This window comes from Myotis myotis, unplaced genomic scaffold (assembly GCF_014108235.1).
Source record: "Myotis myotis isolate mMyoMyo1 unplaced genomic scaffold, mMyoMyo1.p scaffold_m19_p_41, whole genome shotgun sequence".
In the NCBI taxonomy this organism is placed as follows: domain Eukaryota; kingdom Metazoa; phylum Chordata; class Mammalia; order Chiroptera; family Vespertilionidae; genus Myotis; species Myotis myotis.
In genome coordinates, this window is record NW_023416348.1 from 950752 (window position 1) to 971734 (window position 20983).

A 20983-nucleotide genomic window follows, 5' to 3' on the forward strand; every position below is an offset into this window, starting at 1 on the left:
ACCAGGTGGCGGGCGGCCGCAGGGCCTCGCGAGCTGGGTCAGACAGACAGACAGGCGCCACATGACGTCTCCTGAGCATTGATTGGGCCGGGTTATGGGACTGTCACGTCGTCAGCATTCTTGGTACATTAATCAGTGGCCTTGAGAAATGGTCCGGTCGGCCTGATTGAAATGAGACGTTCTGACGGAGTGCTGTCTGCATGTGGCCTGTCATTACTGAAAGTGTCCTGCTCGCTTGTGTGACTTTAGCCTGCATGGCCAGTGGTCCAGCTCAGCTGTCACTGGTGTGAGGAACTGACACGCTGTCCTGGCACTGGACCTGTGAGCCTGTCACCTTCACATTGAAAACTCTTCGCACCCTGTTCTCTGTCATTTTTGTGTATGTCCGGTGACTGTGGGTGCGGCCAGGCCTGGGCCCTGGGCCCACCTTGTCTGTCGGGTGCCGGGCAGCCGGGCTCCTCTCAGGACCTTGGACCCGGCGGCACCGCTCCCTGGGGTGCGTCGCCGGCTTTCCCGTTCCTGCAGCACCTGGGACTGTCCGGGCCGCGCTCCCTGGCAGGGAGAGGCCTCTGCTGGAAGCTCTGGGCGGGGCAGGGTGCAGGGCCCGCAGTGGACACGCCTCGCCCCCGCGTCTGGTGGTGGCACCTGCTCGTGAGCACCAGGCCTCGCGTGACGTGGAGTCTGAGTGAGGCCGCTGGGCTGGCGCTGTGCGGAGTGCTGGTTGAGTGTAATTTTCCCATTTGTTTTTCATGCAGGAACGAAATAATTGTCTAGCAGATGCGAGAGCTCTGAGTGCCAGCCACACTGACCTGGCGCACTGCGGGCCGGGCCGGGGCCGAGCTAGATAAGCCGAGCCCGCCCGCCAGGCCCCTGCCCACGCTGCCCGGCAGGGAGGCCGCTCGCTTCCTTGGCGAGGTGGCGACCCACCACCCACGGAGGCTTGTCCGAACTCTGTTACGTGGTCTGCAGTCCTGGTGACCGAGCGCTGCCGGAGCATGACCGTGAGACCGGCCTGGCGGGCCAGGCACAGTCCGGCCAGCAGCGGCGTCACCGCGGACTCGCTGCTTCTCACGGACACGCACTTTCTGCGCGGCCCCAGCTAGTTTAAATTCAGACTTGTTGATGCAGTACTTGGTGGGCTGTAAACGGAGCGTCTGGAACCTTCAAGTCCATCTTTGGAGAATAAGCATCTAATGACCCGTAACGCCTGGAGCGTAGTGGGGGCCAGCGGGGAGGGTCCCTCAGGTGCCAGGTCCCAGCTCCCACCCTGCCCACCTTTCGGAGCCCTGGCCGCACCCCAGGCTCCCACGCTTTCTGTTTAAAAAGCTCTTCTTTTTGGTCGCGTAACAGGGTGGGTTTTGACAGAACATTTTCAGATCAGCCTTCAGGCACTGCTCCTCCCAGGGCTCTGAGCTCAGCCAGTAGGTGAAGGAAGTGCTAACCCTATGACAGGTAGGGGTTCCAGGTGAGAAATCTGGGCGCATGTCCACGCCGGGGCCAGCGCTCCCTTCAGCCAGGCCTGACCCACCGGGCGTCCGTCCGCTTGAGGACCATGTATGTTAGTGCCAGGCACGGGTTCCCCGCGGCCTTTTCCACGTGGACAACGCTGGGCTGGCTCCGAGCTGCCTGGTTCTGGCGTCGTCAGCTGAGTGGGACGTGGGCTGGAGGCAGCGGCACGGGGGTCCCAGGGGGGCTGACTGTCAATTCCTTTCAGTCCCTGCGATTACAGGCTGTTGGTGACAGTGCGCCTTGCTCCCTGCGGGCCGGCCTCCTAGTTCCCGGGCGCCTGTGCTACCCACGGCCCGTCCCGGCCGCCGCCGCCCTTGGCCACCTGCTTTTAGGCTCCATTTGCAGGTTCTGATGGGCCAGGTCCCTTTCTGCATGCACACGCTGTGGGCCGAGAAACCTGGAGGAGCAGGGCTCTGGCCTGCGGCCACGGCTCCGTGCGAGGCGCAGCAGCATCGCCAGGTGCCGTCCCCGTTCCTCCGCTCCGTGTGGCGGGCTTCTCCCACGAGCAGCACGGCCCCTGGGACCCAGGGCCCCTGGTGACAGGTCCCTCAGAGCAGCTCCCAGGAGAATGGACCGGGACTCCCGTGCTGGGGCCCATCTGCAGGACCCTTTCCTGAGCCTGGCCGCTCCCCGTCCGGCCCCCTTGGGTTGTGGTGCCTTCGCAGGTGGTGGAGGGTTAGGGGTGAGAGGACAGACTGAGGCCCTTGTGCCAGCTCCATGCTCAGGGCCCATGCACCTCCTTCAGGCCTGCTATCCGCATCTTCCCCTTCTCGGAGCAAGCCGTGCGCCAGGCGGCCCTGTGTGTTCCCGGGGGGCCCATTCCCCACGGTTCCTGCCGGCACACACGGAGGCCCCACAAGCACCTGAACCAGAGGTGGAGGGCGTGGGGAGCAGGCCTCCTGACCCTGCGGCCTTCACAAGGGGGAGGGGTGCAGGCAGTTCTGTCCTGGAGTTAAAAAGCCTCTGGGATGTCATGTGACTGGGACTCAGTGCGAACACTAAGGACCTGCACGTCAGGCAGGACCCGCCTCGCCGTGTAGCGTGTTCTTGGGCCGCACGGTGAGGGCTGCCTTGGGACACGCTCATATGCACACTTGGCAGTGGGTCACGTGCAGACCACCCTGTCCCAAGGGAGCCCCACCCCAGGGAGAATGTGGTCCCCAGCGTGGGGCTGACCTCGGGGTGGGGTTCAGGTCTGAGGATGCGGGGGTGCTGAGGCCCAGGGGGCAGGCAGGCGCTCCTTAGGTCTGTGCTGGGTGGGCAGCCCTGGCCAGGGCGTGGGGGGGGGGGCAGGTCACCCCGGGGTCGAGCGCTGGGTCGTGGGACATTCGTTCTGGGGCTGTAGCTGTTTCTGTTGTGACTTGACTAGAACACCGTTTGCAATTGTTTGTATTTCATTATAAAAATAAAGCTTCGCTCCCGCTGTGCGGCCCTGCACCTCTGTGGAAAGGTCTCCTCATGCGGGCGCCTTCCCTTCCACACCCGCCCCCGCCTCACGGGACACGCAGGGAACGTGATGACATTTACAGTGGGTCATCCTGCCACAGAGAGGTGCCCAAACAGCGCGGTCCCATCCCAGGGTGGCCGCTCCCTCGGCCCCCAGAGCCGGCAGCGGCCGGGGTTGGGATGCTGGGGGGGGGGGGGGGGCAGGACCCCGGCTGTTCGGTGCCCCCTTTCTCAGGAGGTACAGGCGCCGCCTCCAGGGTGGGGGGCTGGGGAGCGGGAGTGAGGGTCACTCACTCAGAGCCTGTCTGGCCAAGAGCGAGTCACAGGGACAGGCCCAGGGCCCAGCTGTGCCCACTCACATGCCGGCAGCGTGAGGCACCAGGGCAGGGAGCGGACGAGGTGGAGGCACACTCAGCTCTGCCCCGATGGAGGCCATGCCTTTGGACTGGGCAGCCACGGCCCCCTGGGCCCTGCGTCCCACCACCAGCTGGTCAGACTTGCACCCAGAGGGGCAGGACCTGTGCTGACGGGGGGAAGAGGGGGTGCTTTCATGGGAAGCAAGGCCCCGGCTACGACGACGACGAGCTGGGCCTCTGTGGTCCTGTCTGGCCCACCTGCACCCAGGACGGGCAGGGCCTGCCTCTAAGGGAGTCTCCTGTGCCCAGAACGGGTTTTCCTGGCAGATGGGCCGACCCAGTAGGGGCTGGTGGCAGAGACAACACTAAAGTAAAAGACCCTTCAAACCCCCGCTTGGGAATGGGGCAGCCTGTGGCGGGGGGCACTGCTCCTCGTGGCCCTGCAGTGGGTGGTGCTCCTGGGGGGGGATGGCGCTGCCCCAGGGGCCCGGGCTGACCTCAGGAGGGCTGACCCGGAGCCGGTGCCCCTGGGAGGCCGAGGCGGCGGCTTTCCTGGTCAGCAGGACTGGGTCCCAGCGTCCCTCGCACGCCCTCGGCGCTGACTGTGTAGGAGCAGGAGGAGGGAGGCAGGTGGGGGGCGAAGACCACCCTCAGGGTGCGGCCTGGGCGGCCCCGCGGGGCTTCCTCGGGGCGCTGCCGGTCGGCCACCAGCCTCATGAGCAGCTGGTTGGACCAGGTGATGCCGAGGGCCGGAGCCAGGCGCTCCTCCGGGGCTCTGGGGCAGAGACGGGCCAGGGTCACTCACAGAACCAGGTGGCCCCGCCCACAGCCCCTGCCCCTGGCCCCGCCCACAGCCCCGAGCCCCTGCCCCTGGCCCCGCCCACAGCCCCTGGCCCCGCCCACAGCCCCGTGCCCCTGCCCGTGGCCACTCACCCAGGCGCTGTGTCCTGTTCCTCCACGGCCTCCGTCACCTGGGAGGGGGCTGAGGGTCAGTGGCAGAGCACCCCCTCGTGGAAGGAGGGAGGGCGCGGGGGGGGGGGGCCCACCTGGTTGACACAGAGCACGGGGCTCCGGAAGGTGCAGCTCAGTCTGCGCAGCGCGGCCCCCAGCGCCTGCAGAGCCCGGGCCCTGCGCGCCGAGGCCGAGGCCGGCCCGTCGAACTCGCAGCGGAACGGGGCCGCCACCGAGTCGATGACCACCAGGCGCACCATCCCCCGCGACAGCAGCAGGGGCACCTTCCTCCGCACACACTCCAGCAGCGCGTCCTGGAAGGGGGTGGGGGGCCGTCACCGCCCGTCCCCCACCTGGTGCTGAGGCCCCTCACCCCTCTGTCCTGCTTCCCACATCCTTGTGGGCGTGACCCTGCCCACTCAGGGCCACCGTGACCCTCCCTCGCTGGCCTTGCGCCTGTGCTGACCACCGGGCCCTGGCCCGTCCCGGGGCAGCTGGGCCTGCTGAGGCTGCCGGGACCGTGCCCTGTCGCTCGGGCCGGGGTGGCCCTGAGCCTGGCAGAGGCGGAGGGGGCAGCAGGCCTGGGTTGGGTCTCCTCACCCAGCCCTGCCTAGGACGAGGGGACCTGGGCCACGCCCAGGCTGCACACTGGGGCCCGGGCCCGGCCGGGCCAGGATGGGGCTGCCAGTGCCTTGAGCTGGCCCTGCCCACCCTGCAGGCCGTGTGCTCCCAGCAGCCGGCCTGGTGCGCGGGGGCCAAGTTGGCTGGGCTCCGGGGCAGGGCAAGGTGACCTCAGGCTGCCCCTTGGGTCACTTTGCCTGCCAGCGGGACTCAGGCCCAGTGCTGGGCCGCCAAGCCCCGCCCCCCTCAGACTCTTCAGAGCCGTGGGTGGTCCTGGCCCTGACTGCGGCCTGGCCGCTGTGCTTGTCTGCAGGGCGCCCCCGGAGACTGACAGCGGAGGCAGCGGGGTCGAGGATGGCAGCACTAATGTGAGTCCGAGTCCTGGGGCAGCACCGGCACGGGGAGGGCGGGGCCAGGGCGCCCCGGAGGCCTCCAGACAGACACCCGGGCAGAGGGTGGAGGCCTGCTCCCCCCACAGCTGGTTCAGAGCCATCGGGCGCCCGCCCCTGACCCGCAGCTTCTCTTGCAGTGAGCGCACCGCCGAGACCGCCAAGGGCCAGGCACGCTGCTGGCGAGGCAGAGCTGCCCTGTGACAGCCCGCACCGTCGCCGCGGCTGGAGGGCCCTGGAGCTGGGAGCCTGTGGCATGGACCTCCTGTCCCTGTCCTGTGCCCGGCGCCATCACACTAACCGCCACCCTGCTCGGCCCATCCCTTCCTCTCACTGTGTGTGATAATGTATTTTATTGTAAATTTTTTAAAATATTAAAAGTTTATATGCCTGATTCCTGATGTGAAGTTAAAGAACTTCAATTCTTACAGCAGGAAGCCAGGCCGCTGGAGAGCCACCCCCCTCCCGCCCCTCCGCCCCAGCCCCTCCACCAAACCATGACCCGGTCACCACACTGCCTTCCCGCCCCCGGCAAGTCCGCAGCGTGGCCAGGCGGTTGGCGATCGAGGGGCGGGTCCAGGCGGGTGCCTTCCCCTCAGACCGGGGCTGGGGGCCGGCAGACACTCACCACGTCGGCGACGTGCTCGATGAAGATGTGGTCGCCAAAGTTTATCTTCTCCACCACGTCGCCGGGAGCATCTGTCCGCAGACGCCGCTGCTGCGCGATGAGCTGCTGCAGGCGCCTGTCAGGGAACGCGTCCTCCGTGCACACGTACACGGCCCCTGTGGAGCCACGGCGCCCGTGGGCCTGCAGGTTGGGGTGTGACCACCGCCAGGGAAGGGGTGGCACCTGTGGGCCAGCCCACAGCCCAGGGGACTTCCTGCTGCCGGGACCTCTGGGTCCCCGTGGGGCAGGGCTGGCCACTCTTCCCAGAGGCATCCACAGCCAATGAAGAGAAACAACCGCAGGAGCCGGGCCCTGGTCCCAACCGCGATGGGCAGCGGCCAACAGAGCCGGCCGCAGAGCAAGGGCACCCGCCCCTGTCCCTCCACCACAGGGCGGCACTCACCCGCCTCCAGGCCTCCCAGCCGCCGCGGGAGCTGCACGGCCAGGCAGAGCTGCAGCGCCAGCTGGGTCTTCCCCACCGAGCTGCGGCCGGCCAGCTCGGTGATGCCGCCCAGGGGCAGGCCGCCGCGGAGCAGCCCGTCCAGCACCGGGCAGCCCAGGCTCAGGCGCTGGTGCTGCTCGGGGAAGCGCCCCTTCTGCCGGTGCAGGTCCAGGGCTGGGGGGAATGCCGCGTCAGGAGGGGGCAGGCGCCAGAGGGCCGGGTGCCGCAGCCAGGAGGCCCCTCCCAGCAGTGCTGCTCCGGCCCCCTCGGCCGTGCCCCTTCCCCTCTGGCCCAAGCACTGACCCGCGGAGCGACCCACAGGGCAAGGGCCCCAAGGCCCTATGGCCCCCAGGCATCTGATCCCAGCGCTGCCCACGCCCTGCGGTCACTTCTCACTGAGTCCCTGCCCGTGGCCCAGCAAAGGAGCTGAGCGGCAGACGGGGAGGAGGCCCAGGGCCTTGGCAGAGCACACCTGCGCTGCCCACCTGCGCTGCCCACCTGTGCAGAGGCTGCCCCCCCGCAGGTGCGAGCAGACCGTCCTCAGCAGGTGCTGCACGTCGGGGCCCGAGAGGCCGGTCAGCCGCTGCAGGTCTGGTCCAGAAAAGTGCAAAACCTCCTGCGTGGATTTCAGTTTGGCTGAAATTATACAGAATAAGCCACAGGACAAGGTCAGACGACAACAAGGCAGCAGGGACTTGGGGTGCCATCTCCAACTCGGGGGGCCCCGCGGGCAGGGGCCAGACCCATCTGCTCCCCAGCGATGGCATCCCTGGGCGGAGTGAGGACACAGGACAAGGAAGGAGGGGCCTGGGGCGACCCCCTCAGCTGCAGGAGCCAAGCCAGAAGGGTGGGAGGTGGGGGTTGGGGGTGCAGGGCCTCTCCCCTGTCCTTCCTGCCGGTCAGCAGGGGCGGGGCGCCCAGGAAGGCGGGAGATTCCGAGGAATGCAGGGCATGGGAAAAGGAGGCAACGACCAACTACTAACGTTGGGGGAAACGAGACGGTCACCCCCACCCCCACCCCCAGTCCCACAAAGGCCGCTATGTCCCCCTTCACACCCGAGCGGGCATGGCCCAGTGTGTTCCAACCGGGGCCCGCGGGCGCCAGGAGCTCTGCGAAGCGGCCGCCACAGGCACAGGCAGAGCATGCGCCCGGGTTCAGAACCCGGGTTACAGGCAGGCTCCCCGTGCCGGGTGCCTGCGTCGTTGCTTAGACAACGTGCATGAACTACTTGGATGAAAAGAAACTTTTAAAAAGTGCTTTCAGTCCCACAACGGAAAAGCCCGCCTACACATCCCAGCATCCGTGCAGGATCCAGGGCGGCCCGCGGTCCAGGGCGGCCCGGGGGAGGGGCGGCGGGGAGGGACTCGGGCCGTGGTGCCTGCTTCACAGAAAGTCCGCGGACGTGTCCGCAGTGCGTACACTGTACACGCACGTCAGGAAGCTTACCTTTCTTCGCTGCGGCGATAATTCTGGGATTCAGGTCCAACTGATCCAAATCCATGTCTTCAGGGCGCTGACCACAAAGACGAACAATTTCCCAGGGACGCAGATTCTACGCGCTGGCGTCCATCAGACCGCCTAGCGGCCCTTCGCGACAGGTCAGCCAGCCCCCGGGTTGGAGACAGCACTCGGCAGGGACCCCACAGGGCAAGGCTACGGCAACACCTGTCGGAGCCGCCATCTGGTAACGGAAACCCTGGCACGGAAGAAACGCCCGATTTCCTGTCACCAGAGCACCCGCTGTCCTGGCCCCGCCCCACCTCCCCGTCGAGGACCACGTGCAGACCCACGCGCACTGGGCTCACTCAAGTGAAGTGTCTTTTGTATCCTCCGCCTTAATTTCCCTTGAACGCGTTTCCATGGGGAACCTGCCGAGAGCGGGAAAGTGTTTGGGATCTTGCAGGATGCTCGGGGCGGGTGGGTGTTGAGCCTGCGTGACCACCAGGCTGTCTCAGCGGAGAACAGGGCGGCTGTGCCCCGGGCGGGCCTCCCAGGGCCTGAGCACTAGCCGCACAGGGACAGGAGCCCAGCCCGCTGGCTGCCACTCAGCCAGGGTCACCCTCAAGCCACTGTCTCCTCACGGCCCCCCAAAGCAGCAGGGTGCGGGACACCAGGCCTGCAGCACTGGGGCCAGGGCCAGCGTCGCTGTCCACCAGGAGGCCCGTGCTCTGGCTGAGGGGACGGCCAGAGCCTAGGGTGCCACGCCCACTGGGACATGGGCTGTTCTCCACACTCGCACATCCGGTCAGGGAGACACAGGTCTGGCGCTGGGGCGGGTCCTCATGCCCAGGACGTGCTGGGTGAGTTCGGGCCCAGCACGGCTGTGCAGATGGCCCTGGCCCCTGGGAGGCAGCTGAGGGCTGGGCTCCAGCTGGCACCGGGCTCCGAGCCCCAGGGGTTCAGGCCAGCAGGCGGGTCCCACATTCTGCCTGGCGCAGGGGGCATTGGGCAGGGATGGGCTGTCTGGGCAGGGCTGACAGTAAACACACAGAGGTGCCCCCTCTTCCTGGCCGCCCTGCAGATTGGAGCAGGGGGTGGCTCCCCCGCGGGAGGGCGGTCACTGCACGCAGGGCCTGTACCAGCTGCGATGGGGATTCTGATGAGCCTGAAGCTGGTGCGGTTAGATTTCTGAGGACCGCAAAGGACATGCGGTGTCCTCACCTGGCTGGGCAGGGAGACCATCTTCAGAATCCTGGAGCCCGAGGACAAGGACAGGCGGGAAGAGTGACCACCCCAAGCACCGCCTCCAGGGCCAAGAGCACCTGGACACAACACCGTTTGCTTTCAACTTTCACCTCCGGAGAACGTGCCGGCTCTTCCCCGGCCTCGGGGACGCCCCTGGGCAGCCCTGGGCGGAGGGCACAGCGACAGGCCAGGCTGGGGGCTGCGCCGCAGGGACGAGTGGCCCGGTGAGGGAGGCTCTGGCTGAGAGCACCTGGGGCCGGTGCGGACAGGGCCAGGGAAGCTGGTAGAGGCTGCGCCTCCAGGAGGAATACAAAACTTGGATTCCTACGAGGCCCCCGGAGGCTGTGCCCACTGACAGGCACCTACAGTACCAGGCACTGGACGGCCAGCCCCGGGCTCAGGATCTGCACAGGAGCGCCCCCAGTCAGGACAGACGGGGCAGCTTCCCGGGGCAGCTGAGTGCAGCCACTTAGGGGACCAGTTAACAGACACGCGCTGAGCGAGCATGAAGGAGCTACAGGGAAAGCAACGTGTAGCTGAGGATCAAACAGGAGGCATTCAGGAAACCGGTTCCCGCCTGGAGCTTCCCTAGGGGCGTCCTGTGTCTTCGGGGCTCTCAGGGCGCAGGCCTGGGTCCCGCACCAACACCCCACACTGGGTGGAGGGCTCAGAGCTGCAGACGGGACTCCTGCCTCGGGCAGCAGGACTCAGGTTTCAAGGGCCTGAACTTGACTTGTGCTACAGAACTAAAGGTAGGAGCATAAAGACCTTCCAACCCTAGCGTCGCAGGAGCTGGTCTGTTGCTCCAGGGACTGTTCTAAGCCCCTGATGCGAAGGGCCCTCGCGCACACCTGCAGCAGCGCCGCTGCCCACTCCCTGCTGCCGAGCGGACGCGCGGTGGCGAAGTGACGAGCTGGGGCCACACAGCCAGCAAGTGGCTGCCCTCGGGCTGCGCTCCAGGCTGCGTGCCCTCAGCCCTGGACCAGTATTAGCCGGACCCCAGCCTACATGGCCTCCTGCTAACCCAGCGGGCACTGACCTCTGCCCGCTCTGCAAACCTAGGCACCCCGAGGCCGACCTGCTTAGGGGCCCAGCCTCGTCGGGGCAGCCCACTCGAGACTGGGCATCGTTCCCACCCCCCTCCCCCCCAGCGAGGGCTCTCAGGGTCCGCGGTGGCCACCCCTCCCCCACGCTGGGGCCCCTGGGCCTCCTCCTCCTTGAGCACTGCCCCTTCCCCCGTGACCCCCGACCCGGGCGTCCACAGGGCCCTCCCGATGGCCCCGCCTCCCCACCGCGCACCTGTTCTTCCCACTGTGCACCCCCTCGCCGTGGTTGTCCACCCACCACCCTTGACCCCACGCCGTCTCTACCTCTAAAGCACCCCCACTTCACGCGGTCCGGGCTCACCTCTCACCCCACGAGTCCTGGACAGGGGCTGGGCTGCGCCGCCTCCTCCAGACCCTGCGGGTGGCAACCCCAGCATCAGCCTCCTCCCCGCGCACCGGCCCCGGGTCGCCTCCCACCGCCAGGACCTGTGCCCTGACTGCCCCTCCGCCACCGCCTGGCCTCCACCCGCGGCGCCCCGGCCCCGCAGGACAGCAGCTCCCACCTCGCGCGCGCGATCCACCATTCGTGCTGGCCCGCCCCTCGCAGCCTCCTCTTCCAATGAGCGCCAGGAGCCCCGCGAGGGATACGCCAATCAGAGAGGAAGCAGAGTTACGTCACAGGCTAATTGACCAATCCAGAGTCTCAATTGCCAAGAGGGGCGGGGCGTTCCTGTGCTGGCCCTCACTGCCGATTGGTGACTGACCGCAGGGTGGCAGGGGAGGTGCCTTGCGCAGATTGGAGAGCGCAGCGATGGGGCGGAGCCAGAGTTCCGATTGGCCCGGGCTCAGGGCCGAGCGTGCCGATTGGGCGCGGGCGCTGTCAGCGGCACGGATGGGGCGGGGCTTTGGTCGGGGCGACCGAGGGCCGTGTGAGGGCAGTGGGCTCGCGCGGCGGCGTCATGTCCTCCGAGGTGGCCGCCCGCTGCGACGCCAAGAAGTTGGTGCGCTCGCCCAGCGGCCTGCGCATGGTGCCCGAGCACCGCGCCTTCGGCAGCCCGTTCGGCCTGGAGGAGCCGCAGTGGGTCCCGGACAAGGAGGTAAGTCGGCCGCCCGCCCGCCTCCCGTCGGCGCCCGGGACCCGCGTCCACACCCCGAAAACCCGCGTCCGCATCCAGGATCCCCCTCCGCACCCCGGAAACCCGCGTCCGCGCCCAGGGCCCCCGTCCGCGCCCAGGATCCCCGTCCCCATCCCCCAAGCGGGCCCGGACCCGCCCCGCTCCCCGAGGCCTCCCCAGCCCGACCCGCTCTCGGCCCCCCGCTCCCCTCCGCTGGCTCCTGCCGCCCTCCGGGTCCCCGCGCGGCCGCCCTCTGGCACCTGCTCTGCGCCCCCGGGGGGTCCCGGGCTCCGGGCCTTGGGCATCTGCCTTCTCCCAGGTTCCCGCTCTCGGGGCTCCCGGAGCCCCCCATCCTACCCGCCCGAGCCTGTGTCCCTGGCACGGACCCCCTCCTGGGCTTGGCTCACCCGGAGGGCGTGTGAGTCCCACGACGTGGATGAGTGGCTGTGCGGGGCCTCGAGACCCAGGGACCCCCACCCCGGGGAGCGGGGCCGTCCCTGGGGCGCCGGCGTGTGGCCCGCGGGGCGGGGACGCGGGGGGGGGACGGCACCTGCCCGGAGCGGGGTGGGTGGCGGGGGAGGTGAGGGCGGGGCCCGGTGAAGGCCGTTGGGCGTCGGGTCAGCGGTGGGCCCCGCATCACCCTCGGGGCCACGCACCCCTGCGCGTCAGGTCGCCCCCAAGACCCGGAGCCGAGACGGAAGTGAGATGCGCCGGGGGCGCCGGCTGCGAACGGCAGGATGCCCAGCGCCCCCCACACGGCGCCCCGTGCGCCCCTCGGCCCAGGCTCCTCACCACGGAGCGCCCCTTCCCTCCGGCCCGGCTGTGTGTCTGCGTGTGTCCGCCCGTGGCCGTGGGGGATCCCATCCCGCCCTCCGCGTGGCTGCCTTCCTCTCCCGGGGGAGTGAAGTCGAGGGTTTCAAAGCAGCCGAGTGAGGGGGGCAGCGGGGGCAGGGCCACTGGAGGAGGACACCCCTTGTTGTGCCGCGGGCCCTGGTGTCGGCGGTGCGGGCGGTGCGGGCGGCAGCGCAGTGTTGGGAGTTGAGAGGCCAGCACAGGGGTCGGTGGGAGATGATGGGGCGCTGGTGGGGAGATGATGGGGCGCTGGTGGGGAGATGATGGGGCGCTGGTGGGGGAGGTGGTGGGGAGGGCGGCCCCTGCGCCCTGTTGCGCCCGTCTTGTCCGCGTTCTGCCCGCGGCGCTGGTGCTCTGACCGCCGGAGGCACCTCCCTCCCCGCTCCCCCCTCGGGTCCCGCCGTGAAAGGACAATGAAAGGAAAGAGGCCGAGCCGCCCGCCGTCGGGAAGCCAGCGGCAGAGTGACCTGGCGGAAGGCCAGCGAGCGACTGTCCCTTCCGACGGGGCGGGCCGCCCTGGGCAGGAACCATCGGGGCGTCACCCGCGCCCCCTGGCGGCTCGGGCCCGCGTTCCCGGCTCTCGCCCCCGAGGAGCCTCTCCACACCCGTTCGCACTGACCCCGCGGAGCCCCTGCTGCTCGGCTGTGGGGGCCCGGGGGCCGGGGTGGGCGCCCTGGTTCCCCGGAGGCAGCTCCCACAGCGCGTGGCGGGTCCCAGCTCAGGCCGCTCGCCGGTCCCTCACTCCCTCGCCCCTCCAGCCCGTGGCTGTCCCGCTGCCTGTCCCGCGCGGTGCAGCCGGCTCTGTGGAATGCGGGGCGGGGCGGGGCGGGGCGGGGCGGGCGTGCCTGGAGCCCGGAGCCCGGAGCCCGGAGCCCAGAGCCCAGAGCCCGGAGCCCAGAGCCCGGAGCCCGGAGCCCCGCCCGGAGCCCGCGGGCCTCTGAGGCTCTGGCGAAATTCCGAGAAGCCGGTGGCAGAGCTCCGCTCCGTGGCGCCCTCCCGCACCAGTTCCTGCCCACGCGGGCCAGGGGGGCGGCCGCCGGGAAGGAGGGGTGGCCCCAGGCTGTGTCCTCCCTGCGCTGGGCGTGCCCGCTGGACACCGGGCTGCGCTCGGCCTGGTCAGGGCTGGGGGACGGCTCCCTCCTGGAGGCGCGCCTGCGGGAAGGGTTCTGGGCGCGGTCGGCCGGGTCTAGGCAGAAGGTGGCAGGAGGGGCCTCGCCCCCAGGCCCGGCGGTGCCTTTCCGGGCTTTCCCTGCCCGCGGTCCACTCACCTGCGTGGGCCTGGGCCTGAGTCTCACGGGGAGGGCGGGGGAGGTGGAGCTGCTGGTGGCGCCCAGGGGACCCCCAGAAGCCACCCTTTCCCCGGCTGCCTCCCTCCCGCCCGCACCAGGAGGCCTCGGAGGGAGCGCAGGGCCCGAGGCTCCTGACCCTGCTGCCCGGGAATCGGAGGCCCTGCTGGCGGCCCCCCGCCCCACCCCCCCCCCGCCCCCGCCAGGTGTCTGTCTGTCTGTCTGTTTATGGAGTCAGTCCAGCCAGGGTCCGGCAGCAGATGGGTCTGTGTGTGCGCAGGTGTGTGTCCCCGTGAGCACACCTCCACCTGCACCCCCTGCGCCCCAGGTTTCTGAGGCCCTTTGGTGGGTCAGCCCGGTGACGGTGCTGTGGCGCTCAGCCTGGCCCCCAGCGGTCAGTGCGAGCAGCTTGATCTCAGACACTTGCCCCGCTCGGTGGGGAGGGGGGTCACAGCCGGGATGGGGGCAGCCGGGGAGGGGAGGGGGCAGCCGGGGAGGGGGGCAGCCGGGGAGGGGAGGGGGCAGCCGGGGAGGGGGGCAGCCGGGGAGGGGGGTCGCAGCCGGTCCCTAGACTCGAGTGCTTTCCCTGTCCGCCCAGTAGCAGCTCTCGGAGCTGTGGGCGGTGCCTCCTTCCCTCTCTCCCTCCCTCCCTCCCTCCCTGTGCTGCCGTTAGACACAGTGTTCGTTCTTTTCCTCTCGGATCGCCACCCGTTGCTTCGTTTCCTTCTTTCCTTCTCTTTTCATATTGAACTGCTCTGTTGATAATTTCAAAACATTTTTTCCTCCTACACGATCAACGGGAAATTACCTGGCTTAAGGTCTGTCGATTTTCTGAATAACCTCATTGGTTATTTAGGGGAATAAAATACTTCTGTATCACTTTGTTTTTTTGCTTTTTTGTTAATCCTCACCCCCAGGTATTTTTTCCATTGATTCTTTTTAGAGAGAGTGGGGGGGGGGGGTGGAGAGAGAGAGAGAGAGAGAGACATCAAAGCGAGAGAGGCACATTGATTGGTTGCCTCTCCCACACGCCCTGACCAGGGCCAGGGATCGAGCCTGCCACAGCTACATGCCCTTGACTGGACTCGAACCCGGGACCCTCCAGTCCATGGGCCAACACTCTAACCACTGAGCAACCAGCTAGGGATTCACTTTGTTTTTTAAGGGAGCAGCTTGTAAATTGTAGTTGTGGCCTTAAGTTCAGAGATTGGTCTTTGGACTTGCCCAGACGCGTGTGCCCTGCAGGGACCCACCGGCGGGGCAGCCCTTGTCAGCGGGCCTGGGAGGACGCGGCGGCTCCCCCGGAGCCGGCACACTCGGTGGGACCCGCTCCCGCGCCTGCGCCTTTCGGGTCCGTCCACCTCGCTGGTTACAGCCCGTGGGGCCTGTGGCTGGGGGTGTGGTCCGGGGAGAGAGGGGCCCTATGCAGAGGCCCGAGCAGGACGTGAGCAGCCAGCCCACCCGGAGGTTGTGGGGACGCTGTATGGAAGCCGGGGAGGGGGCGGGGCCAGGCCGTGGCCACGCCCAGGAAGTAGCCCAGCGGAAGGAGGGCCGGCGGGTGTCCAGGACACCAGAAAGGTTGCGGGCTCAGCCCCTGGTCAAGGGCATACAGGAGGCAACCGACCGATGTTTCGCTCTCTCCCTTCCTCGCCCTAAAACCAAGAGGACATGTCCCAGGGTGGGATTTTAAAAAAGCAAAGAGGAAACAGGATGGTCACGGGGTCTTGCAAAGCTCAGGCTTGGCCTCTGGTGCGGGGCTGCGGGTCCGACAGCTGACCTTCCGCAGGCCCTGCCCGGGCTGGGGCCGCCGCCCCCTCCGGGAGGCCCGCCTCGCTGCCTCCCGGATGCTGAGAGCAGGGCTGGGTCCTCAGAGGGCTCTGACCTCCCCTCTCTCCTAGTGCCCCCGGTGCATGCAGTGTGACGCCAAGTTTGACTTTCTCACCAGAAAGGTGAGCTGAGGCCGTGGGCGGGAGGGGCCCCGGACATCCACTCTCCCTGGGGTGCCCTGCTCGGAGCCAGTGGGGCGCAGCGCGGTGGGCCCGGGTGGGGCCGTGCGGTCCGCTCACTGCCCGCCCCCTCGCCCCCAGCACCACTGCCGCCGCTGCGGAAAGTGCTTCTGCGACAAGTGCTGCGGCCAGAAGGTGGCGCTGCCGCGCATGTGCTTCGTGGACCCCGTGCGCCAGTGCGCGGCCTGCGCGCTCGTGTCACGCAAGGAGGCAGAGTTCTTCGACAAGCAGCTCCGCGTGCTGCTCAGCGGTACGTGGCCTCGCACGGGTGGTCCTGGCGGTGCCTGCGGAGGGGGCGGTGCCTGCGGAGTGGGCGGTGCCCGCGGGGGCGGTGCCTGCGGAGGGGGCGGTGCCTGCGGAGGGGGCGGTGCCTGCGGAGGGGGCGGTGCCTGCGGAGGGGGCGGTGCCTGCGGAGTGGGCGGTGCCCGCGGGGGGCGGTGCCCGCGGGGGGCGCGGTGCCTGCGGAGGGGGCGGTGCCCGCGGGGGGCGGTGCCCGCGGGGGGCGGTGCCCGCGGGGGGCGGTGCCCGCGGGGGGCGGTGCCTGAAGAGGGGCGATCCCCAGGATCGCTGCAGAGGCGGGTGGGAGCTGGCTGTCCTGTAGTTGCAGACGTGCCTGAACCGCTGTCTCCCTTTGGGGGGCTTGGGCCACTACCTGGTCTGCTCTCGTGTGGGGCCACGCGCCCGGGCAGCGCCGTTCTTACACGGGTGTCAGGACCGGGCCCCCAGAACACAGGGCCAGCAGCCTGCGGGACCTTCGCCTGGCCATTTGGGGGGCGGGGCATGGTGACGCAGGAGGACTAAGGTCTGCCTCCCCGCACCCCTCTACCCCAGCACGCCTGGTTCTCGCCCTGGCCAGCTCTCTGGCAGGCCCTGCGGCCCTGGCCTGGTGGCTCCTGCAGTGTGTGGAGGCCAGGGCCCTGGGCTGGGCCTTCTGTGAAGGACGTGGTGATTGGCGCTTCCACGGCCAGCGGAGTCTAACGCAGAGCCAGCACCGTCCTGCCCAGCGAGGGCTCCAGCAGCGCCCGCTTGTCTTGCTCCTTCTCTTGCCTTGCCCACCCGCTCCCTTCCTCCGTGCCCACAGCGGGCGCACTGTGCCCTTACAGGGGCCTCCTGCAGCCTCCAGGCTCTCCTGCCCATGAGGCAGAGTTGGGCAGCATCACCACCTGTCCCCTGGCTGTCTGGGGCAGCGGGCAGTCGGATTCACCCTGGGGCAAAGGGTGGGGTCAGCCCAGGGCCCTCTGCTGCCTCCTTGGGGCCTGAGGCCAGGGAGGAGGTCGGGCTGACAGGGTGACTTGGAGCTGCCTGCGTTCTTACGCTTGTTTTTGTGCCTCAAGGAGCCGCCTTCCTCGTAAGTTTTGGAAACTCCGAGAAATCAGAAACGATGGTTTGTCGCCTTTCCAGCAACCAGAGGTAAGAGGCAGAGCCCTCGGGAACTGGCAGCTGCCCGCGAGCCCCGGTGACCGGGACGCCCTCCGTTTGACAGGTACCTGCTGCTGGACGGGGCCAGCCACCACGAGATCGAGGTCACGCACATCTTGGCCGTGCAGCTCCTCACGGAAGGCTTCCCCGCTGGAGGTACATGCGCCTGCACCTCATGGAACGGAGGCCGGGCCAGCCGGGAGGCAGGGACGCAGCGGCACCGAGGTCGGGGCTCCCTGTGGGCAGGTCCTGGAGATGCCTGTCCTCTCTGTGGGCTGGTGCTGCTTCGTGGCTCTGGGAACTCGCCAGGCGAAGGGGGGCGGGGGGCGTAGCGTGTACAGGAGGAAGGGCGCCTGAGCGTGTTTACTCAGGAGCTCCCCTACAGCGCTCCAGCCACGGCTGCAGGCCACGGGCGGCTGGCGGCACCCAGACCCCAGGGGCTGGAGTGTGTCTGCGAGCGCCAGGCCTCCGCTTTCCTGCGCGAACTCCCTGAGGTCCAGCCCTGTTCAGCCCGCCGGGATCTTTCCCACTGAACTCCTGGGCCCCGGGGCTGTCTTCCCGCTGGAACCCACCGACTTAATCCATCTCGCTTTCTGTTTTCTGATGGCTCTTGGCTGCTCTTCTCTCCTGCCTGCCCACCTTCCTGCCTAGACAAAGACACGCACACTTACACCAGCCTCCTGGGGAGCCCGCCCGCCTCCGAAGGTCAGCCTCGCTCCCAGCATGCCATGGGCCCGTGCCCTGCCTCTGCTGCGGGAGGTGGGGGGTCGCACAGGGCCTCTGAGAAATGCTCATTCACTCCTTTCGGCCAGTTTGAAAGAGGGTTGGCATCTCAGCAGCAATGGGAATGTCCTGGGGAAGACAGGGATTTGCTGTTTTCCTCACCCCAGGGGAGTGTCACCCCTGTTTCCCAACCTCTTGTTGGAACTGCTGTCCCTCAGCAGGTGGGGTGCAGGGTGTTGGGGAGCAGGGCCTGGTGGCCCTTCCGGCACCTTCCTGACCGTCACAGTGGGCACACTGTGCTCCTCCAAGAGCCTCCTTGCGGCCCCCGGGCTTGCCTGTCCCGATGGGCAGTCAGATCCGCCCTGGGGCAAAGGGCAGGGTCTGGAGAAGCTGGGGTCAGGTCAGCCCAGGGGGCCCTCTGCCGCCTCCTTGGAGCCTGAGGCCAGGGTAGTAACTATTCAGGTCTGTCAGCCCGAGGGACTTGCAAAGTAGCCAGAGGAGATGGCCCCTGTCATGGCTGTGCCAGTGCAACTCCTTCCAGTCAGGAGGTGGGTGGAGCCATCAGACTGACAGGAGCGCAGGCGTGAGCTCCTGAGAGGTCATAGGAGGCCTTTGGGCCTCTCAGCCGGGGCTCCCCCCACCGGCCTGGCGCAGAGAGGGCTGGAGGCAGGGAGGGGCTCCCAGAGGAGAGCACTGCCCAATGGGGTGGCCTCCTGCAGCCGCCAGGTAAAGTGTAGGTGACTCACCAGGGGCCTGCTGTCCACATCGCCGTCCTCGCTGCTGGGCACTGAAGGGCCCCTCATCCCGAGTGGCTGGTCCTGGGAGGTTTTGGCAGGAGTCGTCCCAGGGAGCAGCTGGCCCCACAGAGATGGGCACCATCTCCGCACCCCGTCCCCCGCGTGGCATTGCGGCGGGAGCTTGAGTATCGGTAGATGGGCCCCTGGGCTGGTGCCTCCCTGGTGCTAAGCCCTGCGCAGCTCCCCCGGCCGTGACCCTGGTCCTCAGGTGGGCAGCACTGACTGCCTGGCCTCTGCTCTGGTGCAGGCAGGGGTGACAGCTGAGCACAGGCCCCTGCCACCTCCTAGACCTGCACCAGGGTAGGGAGTGGCGTCTGAGCCTGCTGCCTCCCTCCCCCAGGGGGCGCCGCGCGGGCCACGGGCATGTCCCTGCAGTACTCGGCCCCAGGGGCGGAGGGCGTGGCCCAGCTGAAGCTGACTGCAGGGGAGGATGCACACGGCAGCAGGAAGCAGGCCACGGCGTGGCTGGCAGCCATGCACAAGGTATGGGCCGTGGTGGTTGGTACAGGGGCAGGCAGGAGACTGGGCCTCCTGCTGAGAGGGGCCCAGCTTCCCCAGGGCGAGGCTGCCCCCCCAGCTCCAGCCGGGCAGGACCCAGCACAGTTCTGTTTCTGTTGCCATGCAGGCCGCCAAGCTCCTCCACGAATCTCGGGACCAGTAACTGCACGGGCTGGAGCGCGGAGCCTGCTCACTGCCTCGCCCCGACCCCAAGCGTGGTGGGAAGGCAACGCCAGGCTTTGGAGAAAGTCGTGTGCGCTTACCTAGTGCGATACGTACACGTTTATTAACGCTCCAAACCGCTTCCAGCGCTAGAGCCTGCGTTTTCCTGTTGATGCCTAAGTGGGTGGAGACCCAGCTCCTCGACCGCTGAACTGTTTGTAGCATAACCTTTGCCATGTTTGTACGAGTCCAGGTTTACCAGGAGGTTCTGGACCCTCGTCTTCATGAACCGTCTCACGGGTGATCCGGGCCGTGGGCTCGGCAGCTCTGCCCTGCGCCTGCCGGAGCCGGGCTGCGGATGGCACTAATGGCACTAGGGCACTAATGCGGGGCTATGCAAGCCTTTGATACTTCACTACGGGGGAGGAGCCAGCTGTGTGTTTTGTACTTTTCACTCACTGTTTCACTTTATTAGAACAATTGTACAACAATTTGTATATAAAGCTTGATTAAACCCTATTTTGAGAATATGGGCCAGGCCTTGCCTCACTGTCGGGACCACCGTGCGTCCCTGCGGCGGCTCCGTTCACTCAGGACACAGACTCGCAGCCACGGGGAACAGTGTTTATTGCGCACGTCACACGGCATCGGGTGGAGGGGCCCGGCAGAGGCTGCCCGGGGTCTTCAGGCTCCATCAGCACTGTGCACACTCAGTGCTTAAAGGGGACCAGCACAGCAGCCGTCTATCCACACGTCTATACAGAATTATACACAGACTCGTCCGTGGAAAACAAAGCCTACGGGCCTGGAATTTAATGAGACTTCTCGACATCTCCAGCATCATCCTGGTAGTTGCGAACGTCTAGTCAAAAATACTTTTGGTATAAAAGCCTGTGCGTTCAGCTGCCTTCGGTGAAGGGCCTGCCAAGGTCACCGCATCATGGCTGGCCAAACGGGGAGGCCCACCCTCATGCCCACAGCTGCCCCTCCTGACGACCATGCCACCCGAGTGACCGGCCTCAGGCTCCTGGCCGGTGGGGGGCAGGGTCTGCCTACACTCAGGGCCCACCCAGCCCCAACCAGGCACAGAGCCAATGGCATTTCTCTTGTTTCTGGTTCCCATGAATTAATGAAATCGAGGGGCTGAACGGGGATCAGAACCACACCTGGGCAGCAAGGGCAGCAGAGAAGGGAGCGCAGAGGTCAGTGCGGACAGGCTCCTGGCCTTGGTCTCGAGGTCCCTGCCTGGGGCCTGAAGTCCAGCCCCGCACCACGGGCTGGAACAGGAAGTGGAACCCCCGTGTCAGGGCCACCGCACGGGTTTCCCTGCAGGCTGCTCTGGTCAAGAAGGGAAGGACCTGGTGCTGAGGTGCCCAGCGGCAGGTAGGCAGGGCTCGGGGAGCACGCACAGCAGCGGGCGCACTCACTGCTGGTGAGAGACATGGAGCATGAGGGTGGCCTTGGCGCCAGTCAGTCAGGCTTTGGTCTCCACTGGCAACCATCCGGGGGTTCACTCTAGGGCGTCTATTGGCAACAGGCGTAGAAAGCTGGGCATTTATTTGGGTTGACAGTCATTGGCAAAGCTCAGTCCTCTGGAGGCGGCTGGAGGAAGCCTCCCGAGCCTGCGGTTCACATTGTGGGCTTCTGCTGCGTGAGCACCATAGACTCCAGCTTCCGCGCAGGGACGCGGGCGACCTCAGCGGCTCCTTGGCGGGGCTCAGGCCAGCGTTCGCTGCCGGGGCTGGATCCGAGGACACAGCTGCAAGGACAGCGTCCAGGTCCAGCTCCTGTCAGCTGCCCGGGAGGCCCTGCCTGACACCCAGAGCACCCGCACCCAGCCCACCTCCACCCGGTCCGAGCCCCCCTCTCTCACAGCGACCTGCAGGCTCTCCCTCTCCCCCCTCCCCAGTAAGCAAGTTTCTGGGCTGCAGAGTTCTGATTGGGGTGAGATGGGGTGCCCGAGGGAGTTCCCACTAGAAAAAGGCACTGAGCAGCTGGGCTGGGCCCCCCAC

At 67.6% G+C, this 20983-nt stretch overlaps 4 protein-coding genes across 24 annotated transcripts in view; 2 read left to right on the forward strand and 2 right to left on the reverse strand.

Annotated features, from left to right (window-relative positions):
- Positions 1–5673, forward strand: part of KLC1 (kinesin light chain 1) — a 49502-nt gene extending 43829 nt beyond the window's left edge. For 6 of the 9 annotated variants that reach the window (XM_036306364.1, XM_036306367.1, XM_036306366.1 and 3 more), the window contains one exon: positions 756–2946. In XM_036306364.1, coding sequence (XP_036162257.1) covers positions 756–848 — 93 coding nt within the window. In that variant the 3' untranslated portion in view covers positions 849–2946. Of the gene's footprint in view, positions 1–755; positions 2947–5196; positions 5252–5412 lie in introns of those variants that run through there. The other 3 variants (XM_036306369.1, XM_036306370.1, XM_036306380.1) reach the window with 1 other exon arrangement.
- Positions 2882–11023, reverse strand: XRCC3 (X-ray repair cross complementing 3). Of its 3 annotated transcripts, none has more exons than XM_036306383.1 (10): positions 10677–11023; positions 10475–10528; positions 8188–8250; positions 7829–8047; positions 6880–7017; positions 6343–6555; positions 5901–6055; positions 4358–4576; positions 4245–4282; positions 2882–4086 (listed from the first exon to the last, which is right to left on the reverse strand). In XM_036306383.1, the coding sequence occupies exons 4-10, from the start codon at positions 7881–7883 to the stop codon at positions 3810–3812; spliced, it is 1095 nt and encodes a 364-aa protein (XP_036162276.1). In that variant the 5' UTR covers positions 7884–8047; positions 8188–8250; positions 10475–10528; positions 10677–11023; the 3' UTR covers positions 2882–3809. The 3 variants fall into 3 exon arrangements, with proteins under 3 accessions (XP_036162276.1, XP_036162274.1, XP_036162275.1); XM_036306381.1 differs by having other exon boundaries at positions 7829–8078; XM_036306382.1 differs by lacking the exon at positions 8188–8250 and having other exon boundaries at positions 7829–8078.
- ZFYVE21 (zinc finger FYVE-type containing 21) lies at positions 11016–19499 on the forward strand. Of its 6 annotated transcripts, none has more exons than XM_036306390.1 (8): positions 11016–11210; positions 14941–14944; positions 15454–15622; positions 16774–16782; positions 16856–16947; positions 17443–17496; positions 18652–18794; positions 18937–19499. In XM_036306390.1, exons 1-8 carry the CDS (start codon positions 11073–11075, stop codon positions 18970–18972), a joined length of 645 nt encoding a protein of 214 aa, XP_036162283.1. In that variant the 5' UTR covers positions 11016–11072; the 3' UTR covers positions 18973–19499. The 6 variants fall into 6 exon arrangements, with proteins under 6 accessions (XP_036162283.1, XP_036162278.1, XP_036162277.1 ...); XM_036306385.1 differs by lacking the exon at positions 14941–14944 and adding an exon at positions 15265–15315 and having other exon boundaries at positions 16707–16782; XM_036306384.1 differs by lacking the exon at positions 17443–17496 and having other exon boundaries at positions 16707–16782.
- An 82-nt stretch (positions 19500–19581) lies between these two features.
- Positions 19582–20983, reverse strand: part of PPP1R13B (protein phosphatase 1 regulatory subunit 13B) — an 81098-nt gene continuing 79696 nt past the window's right edge. For all 6 annotated transcript variants that reach the window (XM_036306360.1, XM_036306359.1, XM_036306358.1 and 3 more), the window contains one exon: positions 19582–20730. In XM_036306360.1, the coding sequence (XP_036162253.1) occupies positions 20689–20730 (42 nt within the window). In that variant the 3' untranslated portion in view covers positions 19582–20688. The remainder of the gene's footprint in view (positions 20731–20983) is intronic.